The following is an 11865-nucleotide window of genomic DNA, read 5'->3' on the forward strand; positions in this document are numbered from 1 at the left end:
TTGTCTGCAAAGCCGGGCTTACGAAGCGGCCTAAAAGGAAGGTAAAATGGCTTGTGTCAGATGGTGGATAAAAGTAAGAGCAGTAACAGCTCGACGTTTATATAGTCTTCATTTCAATTTCTTTTATTTGCAAGTTGAAGCTATGCAAAGGTTGTCATTGTAGGCAAAACTGAAGTCTAGACTCATGCCGGGACACAAGGTCAACAAGTGCCGGTGCAGGAAAGATTTAAGGGATGCCTTCTTGCCTCTAAAGTCTTAAGGCAGGCCAAAGTGAAACGTTATTGGGATGCTAATTGAATCAGTTCCAAGAGGCCAGTGTCTAGGCAAAAAAACACAAAACAAAAAAGAGACACACCTTATCCACACACACTGTTAACTTTAATGTTTGCTTCTAGCGTGCACCACAGTCCTCTTGAGTCTTGACTCGGCTGATGCCACCCAGGACCATTAATGTGCGTTAAGCCGACTCTTTATCTGGTCATGTGCGAATCTTCAAGTGGAATCTGTGCTCATGTGAAACCGAAGTGCTCAAAAAAGGGGGAAAGAAATCATGTTTACTTCCCTCTCTGTAACTGCTTCTTTCAATTTCTCTGTGTGTGTGTGTGTGTGTTTGGTGGGGGTGCTTTCAGTCCTCACTTCCTCCTTTTTTGTATTTTGTTTCATGTCAAGTTGTGTGGGAAACGGAGACGAGCGGAACGGGGAGAGGGAGTGAATGTGAAGGGGAATTAGAGATGATAAATAAAGTCGGGAATTGAAAGAGTTTGGAGGGAGGATGTGGAGCGGCGGAGCTTCAGTAATAAACCAAGCAGCACCAGCTTCGACCTCATCCTTTGCCTGCTTTACCTTTGACTTCTTCCCCCTTTCTCCACCCGTAGGCTCAATTCACTGAGATCTTCTGTGCTGTCGTCTAAAATGGGAAAAGACAGTATTCAGTAGTTGCGTATTTCTCCGAGTTTCTGCAGTATCGGGGCTCGTTAACTAACGGCGCGATGTGCCGGAGGATGCTTTCTCACAGCATTCCCCCAAAACGGCACCGACGTCTTATTTGAGGATCGCTTTTATCTTCCTGTTGTTGGGCTGGAAGTTGCTCGTTACAGTCTCATGTGACCTTTTAGTTAGCAGGGTATTTCATTAACCTGGTGTCGCTTCGATTAAGTTTGACGAGAACTGTGTTCATTAGCATGCAAATTGAAAAGGTGCGGCGCTTGTTATCTGTTATTTACTATTAAATTATGAATTTTTTGAACTTTTGCGGCTCTGCATTCAGTTACTTGAATTAAATAATCCTTTTTTGTGTTCTCATGTTCAGGTTTAGGTGCAGTGTTGTGACTGTACACTTAAACTGGTATGTGGCAGGTGGAAAGGCTGTTTGCCTGTAAATATGCTCTGTTTGTACCTGGTATTAACCCGCGATCCGTACCTAGATGCTTATCTGCACTCTAATATCCAATTCGTCAGTGTAAACGCTAACATGCCAAACTTCCCCCTCATTTCAAGACATTTCAAGATTTTGACGACCTCAGTATTTTTGTGGATGGGGCTGAATGGAAGGCTCTGTAGTATCATGTTTTTGCCTTCATATGAGCCTCTGTTACAAGATATACTCGTATGTGCAAGCTGGAGATCAGATTGTGTTCTGCGACCGCGGCAGGGAGATAACTTGTTGCTATAATTGTGTGCTTCTTGTTGTGAAACAGTGGTGCAGACTGCAGTTGAGCTCTGTATTGTTGTTTGAGCCCTTTGCAAACCTCACAATGACGAGCTCTTTGTTTGTGTCGCTTGCTTTATTTCATATTTAATGATTATTCCAGTCATTTATAATCTCACCCACTTAAGATCGAAGTGGGCTGTGTGCAGCCTGTGGTGCCACACCCAGAGGTTTAACCCTGGAGAACCCATGGGGTCAAATTTGACCCCATGGTTTCCCTAGAAAACTAATGGGGTCGGATCTGACCCCATGGGTTCTCCAGGGTTAAGAAACCTTCTAGCAATGCGGAAGCTGTGTTTGTGCCGTAGACAGCGACAACATAACCTGCTCTGCAACAGATTAGAGCTGCAGCATGGGTTACCATGGTGATGCACCCTGGTAACAAACTCGGGTTAATGCAGAAGTTACCTGGATATTTTTTTTATTTAATGCTAAGCTGCTTGAAAACACCTAAGCAGCTTTTTGAAACACAAAGTTTCCAACTTTAACCTGACCTGGGACTATACTGGGTCTATACTTTCACCACATTTGGAGACTAAATAACTCAGTCAGCAGTTGGAAAAAAGTTCTTCAGTCATTGTCCTCCTCATTTGAGTAAAACAAATCCGCATCCCACGACATCACATCCTCTCGTCCGCTCAGCTTGACCTCACTTCTTCCTGCTCCTCTTCACATTCGTTTCACATCCAGTGGAAGAGCTGTGCTGAGCTAGCTACTTCAAGTTAATTTCATGCACTGCTGGGAAATGTCTTTCTTTTCCTTCCTCAGTACTTTATTCCTTATTCATCTGAGCTTAACATGTTCTGGCCAACACTGTTTTTTTTTTTTTTTTGTTTTTGTTTTTTAAAGATGGGCTTAAATGTAAGAATAAATTTTGCCGTGTAAGCACAGGCCGTCCCCGTTACTCGACTGAGAAATCCTGCTTCAGAGCTGCTTTTTTTGGCTCAAACATGAAAATCTGGGTGAAATGCTCAATATATCAAGTGGACGTGGACATAAAGGAGTGCGTTTGAACTTGAATGCAATTTTTCTGTTATGCCTTGTAGTTTTGGACGTCATAATCATCCATTAGTAGGGACACTTTCTTATTTTTGTTCTCATCTCATCCATATTAAGAAAATCGTCCATTAGCAGCTACGTCAGGATTATTAATGATGCACACTGGATGCATGGTTATTTGTGTGTGTTAATTAAAAAAGAAGGAAAAAAAAAAAAGCTACAGGATTGAAATTAATTCACGTTAACTCTGCACGATTATCAGCATGAATTATCCACAGTTCACTGGACTGAGTGAGGCCAAAGCGCTGCCGTGAAGAAGCCTTTTGGGTTGTTTTTTTGTTTTTTGTTTTTAAATTTGAGCTCCACTTTGGTCTCTGTTGACATTTATGGCTCTTTAGCTGCTAAATAAGCAGTTTTTATTTCCGCTATTTTCTGTTCTGTTTGAAAAAAGTGGGTTTTTTTTCTCTCCCATATATTTTACTCTTTGGAAACACATCTCGTCAAATCATGCACAATCCTTTTAAGCGAACCTCAATGTACAAAGACTAGATTGAAGATTGTTTGTTTTTTTTCTATATCTTTATACTACAAGCATTCAGCTAAGGGAAGAAAGGGCTCTAAGAAGTAACACTCCACAAAGTGAACATTGGCAAGTGTGTGTAATATTAGAGGGAGAAAAGGCAGGTTTGTGGCTCTGTTTTTATCTTCTTGAAAGGTTGTTGCTTCTCATGACTTGTGCCTCACCGGTGGAGGTAAATGGTGCACTGATGTCTCTTCCTTTTCCATTTGTTCCAGGATGAAAATGCGGCGGCACAGGGTGTTCTTGCTGTGCACGGTGGGCCTGTGTGTCATCTCCTTCCTCCACTACTACAAGGCCCTCCATTACGTCTCCCTGCTGCGGGAGCTCTCGGCTCCATACCCCAACATCAAGTCCTTCATCATGGTGACCGGCTTCTTCTGGAGGGAGAAGGGTATGGCCACCACCCCGCTCAGCCCAGCTTCTCCTGAAGAGGCCCCCCCTCTACCCGGTCTCCGGCAGTCAGATGCCAAAGCTAGAGGTGTGCCGGGTCTCGGGGGAGGAGGCGGAGGGGAAGGATTTGGCCCAGGGATCCCGGAGGCCATAGCTGGAGGTGGAGATGAGGAGATGAGGCAACGGGAGGAGCCAGCACCACCACATCCTTGGGAGAAACCAAAGGAAAACCAGCTGGGAGACGCAGCAAATGAGGTAAGATGGGTAAACCCGAACGCAACAGCCCGGTGTCGAACGCCTCACAATTTACACCTTCAGACAAATTTATGTTTATGTATTTCAAGCTTTCAGCTCAAAATCCCGTACAGACCCCTGGATCTGAGCCGTTTCTCATCCATTTCCAGGACTGTTGTTTCGCTTTCTCTCTAAAGCCACCAAACGTGCGTTATTAAAAATGCAAATTTTACCTCGCAGCGCACCTGGGTTTGTTTTTCTAGACCCGGGTGACTCTGTTTCTTTTAAGATGTTAGTTTGCATCACAACTGTTGTATTAAAACGTCAGAGTCACATGGCAGGGCAGGGCAAGCAACCAACCAGCCAAGGCAGCAGTATTTGACTTTTCTCCAAGACTGATGTTATACATTCTGCAACCAGATGAGATTTCCCCAGACCTCCAGTATATTAAAATGTGTTGGTGTAATCCTGTGCTTCTTTACCTGGGGTTCTTAAAAGGGGCGTTGCACTTAGGTACCTAAAATAATTTAATGTGAAATGAAATCTTGCAGAGCATGCTGTGAGCTAATAACATCACTTAAATCCAGACTCAGAGTGGTGATTCACTACGCACGCGCGCGCGCGCGCGCACACACACACACACACACACACACACACACAGAGCTGACTCAAATCAACAAAATCTATTTAAAGCCATACATGCAACATGTTTCTCCAGCAGCTGCTGAACAAGTTGAAGCATAAGCATCTCTAAATGTTTCTGCTCATGTTTACCTTGCTTGCTTACTGCACCAGCATGTTTTAACAGCATTACAGCATCACTTGTGCCATAAACAAATTGCAGCATGTCTGGCGCTTCGCTAAATGTGTGCTCATGCAATTCATCCTTAAAATGTAATGTAAGGTTAGTACTTTAAAAGCTGCTTGTCTCAACACTGTTTTTATAGTGTTACCTCTATATACCACCACGATGGGTTTTAAACCAAACAATGCTCTTCCAGGCCTTTACTGCTGCCACCTTCTGACTCTCTGCCTTCAGTTTTTCCTTCAATTACTGAATAACATGCTCTATTGCACTAATGTAACTGACTTGGCCACCCAAGAATATCTTATTTCTTTGCCTTGAGAAACTCTTGGGTTGCTTTTGCAGTATGCTGCGGGTCATTATCTGTTTCCACTGTGCAGTGTCATCTGATCATTGCAGCATTTGGCTGAATCTGAGCAGGAGGTATAGCCATGTACACTTCACAGTTCATCTGACCGTCTCGTCCTTGAGTGTACCCAGGGGTGTGCACCTCGTTGGAAACTCTCTGTACGTGACTCTGATTACAAGTTATGAAGGGTTTTTTCTTAACCATGGAAATAATTTGCGACGATCTACTTTTTAAGAATCCAACACATTTAAGTCACCCTAAATGTTTTTTGCTGTCACTCATGGCATTCTTCATAATGAGAGTTCAGGTGAACAGCTACCGACTGCATGCTCAACATCACCAAATCCATTTGTCATGTAATAACGATGAATGTTTAGTGTTTATGCAGTGATTTGCTGCAAGAAGCAGTAAACAGAATTCAATGCTAAACATTAATATTAATTTGCCCTAATTTATATTGGCTAACCGTTGTGCTTAGACTTTAAACTTCAGAGATTCATGTCTTAAATTGTCACTGCTGTTCCCAGGCACCTGGACACAAATGGTGCCTTTGTGCAAAAATATATGTTTTAAAAAAAGAATGACTCACTTTGAGTTTTCCTAGATGCTATGGAGAGCATGTAATTCGGACTCACTAACACTGTGGATCTTTTTTGTTTGCCAAAATGGACAGAATGGGTGTAAATCAGGCAGAAAAGTCTGAAATACACCGCACTCTCATCAAGCTCTCTGTTACAAGACAGGAAATATGTACTTTGTAACCCTTATGTTACTTACTTTTTAGGGTAGTTATTCGGTTTCTCCAATGTTTAACTGTAACCCGTTTTACAGTTTAAAATTATTCTTATTTATCTTAAACTACAATTCACACACTAACAGTCATTGTTGGTGCCCTTCACAATTTGCGTAACCACCAAAGTTAGAAGAAACTAATTGGTCTCCTGTTTGTACCTGACAGGACACGGGTTTGTCGCAAGTGTTTGTTAAATACAAATTCACTTTAATGTAAATCTTACAGTAAAGAGTATAATGAGTAAAGCTGGTGTTTTTATTTCAAGGCAGAGTTGTGTAACTGTTTTCCGTTACTCTCTTTTATCCAGATTAGAGCTGAGGACCGCTTAAAGCGGTGGAATCCCGCCCACCCTGCACAGCCCGAGAGGCTAGACCTTCCACAGGAACCAGCAAGAAAAGAGCATCAATTCAGGGATCCCATAGAATCCATGGGAGACCTCCATACTCGCACTTTCCAGCTTCAAGATGACAAAACCCCTTACTTTGTGCGCACCAAAGCTGGAGCCCTTTGCTTCAGGCAGGGGACAGAGGTAGCTACTCCTAAAGAGTACTATGGAAAATCAGGGGGATCTGCGGCTAACGGAGCAGTTGGTCGGGCTGTTGCTGCCGGCCAACGGAAACCTCTGGAGCTCCAGCAGCAGCCCACCATAGTGCCAAAGGTCAAAGCTCGGGCCAAGGGCAACGGGAAGCGACTGGTCAAGTGCGTTTGTCGGCCTGGGTGGCACGGACCTTACTGCGGGGTTCCCACAATGGTGTACCACTCCAATCTGCCAACTAAGGAGCGGCTGACGCCCAGAGAAACCCCGCGGAGGGTGATCAACGCCATCAACGTCAACCACGAGTTTGATCTGCTGCACGCACGCTTTCATGAGCTCTCAGAGGCCGTGGATTTGTTCCTCGTGTGCGAATCGAACTTCACCGCCTACGGAGAGAAACGGCCTCTCAGGTATGATTCAAAGTTGTTTTTTGGACAGGTGCATCTGAAGGGATTATAAAAACCGCCCAACCCCCCGCGGTGCAGGTGTATTTGTGTGAGATGTGTAATCCTCTGTGGCCTTCAGTTTATGACTCTGTAGTGCCCGACAGTACGCATTGTAAAATAAAGTGCAAACTCGGCAAACTTTAAACTGGATTAAAGACACCAGGGTGGATTCGCAGGTCAATGCAGTCACAAGAACAGTGTGTATATTATAAAGGCCATGTTATGTCATCTTTATGTCTTTATATGGATAAATGAGCTCACATGAGGACACACTGTTACACAATAGAAGCTCCATTTGTGCTCATTTTTTCAATATCCAGCTGCTTGGTTACAAACACACACACATACTCCCCTTTTTTTTTTTTTCTTTATCCAAGTTGTGACGGCGCCGTTTCAATGAGTCGTTATTGTTTGCAGCTTACCCTCTTTGTTTACAGCCAGCCCTACTCGTGCTCCTCGAGTATCCGCGTGCGGAATAACAATTACAGTTAGCTTCCTGTGGCGATGACATGAAACGCCTCGAGGGCAAATTTTACAGCAGATTATGACAAGAGCAGCATGATTGACTCTGCGTGTAGCCTTGAAGGGAGAGATCGGTGTGTTCAATCATCGGATGTGACACTGCATGAAAGCGGCTATGTTCTGCGATTGCCGTCTTTCGCTTTGCATATCAACAGGTTAATTGAGTTGTTCTTCCGGACAGTTTGGCGTGAGGAGAACGGCTTTTCTGTGCTGAAAGGTGCCATTTGTCAAACAAGTGCCTTTCTGAACTGTTTCTTTATCTCTTCTGCCACATTTTGACAGCCTTTTATAAATGGGCTACAGCTGGAATGTATTTTGTTGACCGTTTAATGCAATATTGGTTTGCAATTTTTTTTTTTTTTTTTTTTTTTTTTCTTCAGAAGGGAAAAAAATTATAATTATAAGCCTTTTAAATTTGTGAAATCCATTACAGGGAACGTCACATTATGGATGCATGATACTGCAGTTCTGTTGGTGTGTTTCCCACCAGAAGGCATCGTGTAATAAATGCAGTGAATCAGTTTCCTTCCTTAATTTTGTTTCTTGGCACAGTCACCTAATGCCACTCAGAGATGGGGAAACTCGGCACAACTGTAGACTGTGTCAGCAACATGCTAATACACAAATGATTAGTCCCCCTATGAAATTTAAAGTTTTTGTCCAAATCTTCCCAAGAACTTTTTTTAACAGAGCAACACAGCATTTCTAAGCATACTAAGTTTCTGTAGAGATCATAAATTATTTCTATTTGTATAAAAAAAAAGAATTATTTCAGAAAAAAAGACCAGAGTCATTATTAGAAACTGAAAAACTGTCTTTTTTATTGAGCTGTAGCACATTTATTTTTAATGTTCATAGCTTGTAAAAACTGAGGACAACCTTACAATTTACAGACCGTGAAAACTCTTGAGCTGTCACTTGAGAAAGCATCACACTAAAAAAAAATCTGTTTAGAGTAGAGAATAATAACTGTTGTCAATCACAAAAACAGGAGATGGATATACAAATTTAAAATAGTCTTTCAAGTGTCAAGAACTGGAGTAAGAAGTATCATCAAGAAGTTTAAAACTGCTATTCGCTTCTCAGTTCAATAATAGTTTTAAAAGGGAAATTTTCACAGGGGGTACTAATTGTTGAATAATTATGAATAATTCTAAATAATAAGTATTTGTGTTACCCTTTAAATTAACACAATCCTAACGTCACAGACGGACATGTCTTGTAACTTTTGCTGCTTTTGCTAATAACATTACCGACATTGTTAGCCTTATTAATATTAGCCATAGCTAATAATAGCTACCGTTATAATAGCAGATTGGCTAATGTGGCTAACGGGTAACTGCTAATAGTCAAGCTAACTTTGGTGTGCACTTGCTAGGTCAAAATGTAGAAAGTGTTAGTAAGTGTAAGTAGGTGTTATTGAAACAGGAGCTTTACTGACCTCGAAAATTCTCAGTGTTCGGTGTCGTGAACGTTAGCTACTTCAGCTGCTTGTCGGGGGAGGGGCTGTGCTGCAAATGAGTATCTAATCCCGTATTAAGTTTTAGTATTGATTAGTATCTGAGGGTTTGTTTTTTTTTTTTTGCTTTTGTGCTTTTAAGCATGAAATACATCTTTAGTTACATCTTAAAAGGCAGTTTAGGAAAGCTAAAATGGCAAACGGCAGCCTTACCTTGACAAGAAGAATCTACGCTCTTGCTAACTTATGACTGCTACGTGTCAGTAAAGGAAAGCAATGGCTGCCTGGAACAGTAGGTAAAATTCATCTAAATGCAACGGTGTTACTTAAAATGTTGAGCTTAAAAAAAATCATGTTAATTTTCATTTGGATCAAAGAATCCACATAATTACATTTTTTTTAATCCCTCCCTCAGTTTCCTGCGGCTCCTTCTAAACGGCACCTATGACTACATACGTCACAAGATCCTGTATGTGTTCCTCAACCACTTTCCGGATGGGGGTCGGCAGGACGGCTGGATCGCCGATGACTACCTGCGTACCTTCCTGACGCGCAATGGCATGTCCAGGGTGGTCGGTGCGCGATCAGACGATGTTTTCGTCATCAACGATGCCGACGAAATCCCAGCACACGAAGGACTACTTTTCCTCAAGCTGTTCGACGGGTGGACAGAGCCTTTCGCCATCCACATGCGCAAGGTAACAGAAGTATCCCAGCTTTCGTGTGTTTTCTACGAGCAGCCAGTTTGTTACGTGAAATAAAGATCTCTTTTTTTTCACCACGTAAGATTAAGGGAAGAATAAATGTGGTAATTGAACAGTATCTCATTCTTTTTGCAATTCTCCTGAACTGTCTTCTCTCCGTGTGTGCAGTCGTTGTATGGCTTTTTCTGGAAGCAGTTCGGGTCTCTGGAGGTGGTGTCAGGCTGCACGTTGAGGATGCTGCACGACGTGTACGATGGCGACGGCATCAAACTGCGCCGTCGCGAATATTACACCATGCCGGGTTTCCGCAAATACGAGAATGACACTGGCCACATCCTGGTGCAGTGGTCGGTGGGAAGCCCCTTCCACTTCGCAGGGTGGCACTGCTCCTGGTGCTTCACGCCCGAGGGGATCTACTTTAAGCTGGTGTCGGCGCAGAACGGAGACTTCCCGCGGTGGGGCGACTACGAGGACAAACGCGACCTCAACTACATCCGCGATCTCATCCGGACTGGCGGCTGGTTCGACGGCTCGCTGCAGGAGTATCCCCCAGTGGACCCCAAAGAGCACATGTACGCCCCCAAGTACATGCTGGAGAACTACGACAGGTATCGCTACCTCTTGGAGAACCCTTACAGAAAAGAGTCCAGAGCCAATGAAGGCTAGGTGTCAGGTGGCCCAAAAAATTAAAATAAAAAACATATGTGAAAAAAAAAAAAAAAACGCTCGTAGGGCCCAAGTGATTTTGGGGGGTGGAACGATACTGATGAACTGCTTCTCTCATTGGAGTGAAACTAAATGTATCTCCACCAGGCAGCACTGATGCTGCTCTTTAAAGTCATTACATTGGGGTCAGAAAAAAAGGGAACACTGAATCACATCCGTGGATTTTGAGAGAGAGCTTTGAGATGAGAGGATAATAACCACTGGATAAACAGAATCTTAGATTTCCTCATTCCTCCCCTTTTCCGGGAGGCCCAGAGCTATCTCTCTATTTGTCACCCGTCCTTCCTTCTGTCACCCACCGATTCGACGCGCCTGTTCTCTGAGAGAAAATGGCAGCAAGAAAAAGCCAGGGGTCTTTCGCCGGCAGGTGAAACCTCTCCATGGATCTGACAAACTCTGAAGGGAAGGACCGTTTTGGTTCTGTCTGTGTTTACTGAAGTTTACAGATTGACCGATGTTCCCACTTCACTCTCCACCTCCAGATGTCTTCCTGTCATATTTGGTAACCTCCTTCCAGACATAAACTCCTGCTCAGATACTTTCATTGCTCCCGAGTGTTGGTAGGACATTACAGAAACCTGCTTTAACCCCCCCCCCCCCCCTTCACCGGCGCACCGACAGCCAAATGAAAGGGAATGACTCAGTAGAGATGTTTCAGCTCATACATATGCTCACGTTCATCTACATGCGCCTTAGAGTTGTCTGTGTGTGCTTGTAAAAGGAAAAAGGAAGCGCGGGATTGGGGGGGGGAGTGTATGTGGTTTTTATTTGTATCATATTTTGAGAAAATGGAAAGGAAGAAAGAAACTGATGGGAACAGGAAAGGAGGATGATACTGGGATGAGAAAACCTGAGACAGAAGGCAGGAGAGAGTGTGAGGGGAGTATAATGAGTGAGGAGGAGAACACATGAGTGTTGCAGGTGTGTGTCTGTGTGTGTGAGAGAGAGAGAGCAAGAGAGTTCGTTTCCCAGAGCTTACAGGCAGCTCTGAATAAATCATGCCCCGTCTATGGCAACTACGGCAGTTACTGCCATTATTGTTCGTCCAGTCCGATAGCAGCTGGAAGAACATCACCCTTCAGTTTTTCATCTCTCTCTCCCTCTCTCTCTCTCTCTCCATCTAGCGCCTAAGATAACTTTGTTTCCTTGGAAACTATGTGGAAAAGAGGAAATGGGATGGGTGTTGTTAAGACGAGTGGGTGGGTTCATATCAGGCAAAGAGCTGCAGCATTCAGATAAGGTCGACCCCGACGTTGGGTCCCTTCGGTTAGATATTCAGCTTTCTGCTCAGCTGCCAATCACAGATCGTCTTTTTCTTTCACTTATCATCCTGATTTTTTTTTTCCCTCCCCCTCCTCAAGTCTGTGTTTTCCGCTTTCTCTATTTTGCAAAATCTCCCAAGTCATCCTCCAACACACACACACACACACACACACACACACACACACACACACACACACACACTGTGGATCCTACCTATTCTGTGTGTGTATCTGTTTTCTGTTAATCCTCACAGGAATGCACCATTTCAATAACAGGGGTCTATTTATCTTCTCTCTGCCTCGTTTCTTTCCCTTTGTTTTGGGGCAGCTGTTGCCATGGCAACGCCTTTTCT

General features: G+C 43.5%; 1 protein-coding gene across 2 annotated transcripts in view; it reads left to right on the top strand.

Annotated features, from left to right (window-relative positions):
• mgat3b (beta-1,4-mannosyl-glycoprotein 4-beta-N-acetylglucosaminyltransferase b) overlaps window positions 1-10846 on the top strand; it is a 49060-nt gene extending 38214 nt beyond the window's left edge. For both annotated transcript variants that reach the window (XM_063475134.1, XM_063475133.1), the window contains exons 2-5: window positions 3503-3932; window positions 6166-6803; window positions 9236-9518; window positions 9693-10846. In XM_063475134.1, coding sequence (XP_063331204.1) covers window positions 3504-3932; window positions 6166-6803; window positions 9236-9518; window positions 9693-10190 — 1848 coding nt within the window. In that variant the 5' untranslated portion in view covers window position 3503 and the 3' untranslated portion in view covers window positions 10191-10846. The remainder of the gene's footprint in view (window positions 1-3502; window positions 3933-6165; window positions 6804-9235; window positions 9519-9692) is intronic.
• The last annotated feature ends 1019 nt before the right edge of the window (window positions 10847-11865 follow it).

The sequence above is a fragment of the Pelmatolapia mariae genome, linkage group LG6 (assembly GCF_036321145.2).
Source record: "Pelmatolapia mariae isolate MD_Pm_ZW linkage group LG6, Pm_UMD_F_2, whole genome shotgun sequence".
Taxonomy (NCBI): Eukaryota; Metazoa; Chordata; class Actinopteri; order Cichliformes; family Cichlidae; genus Pelmatolapia; species Pelmatolapia mariae.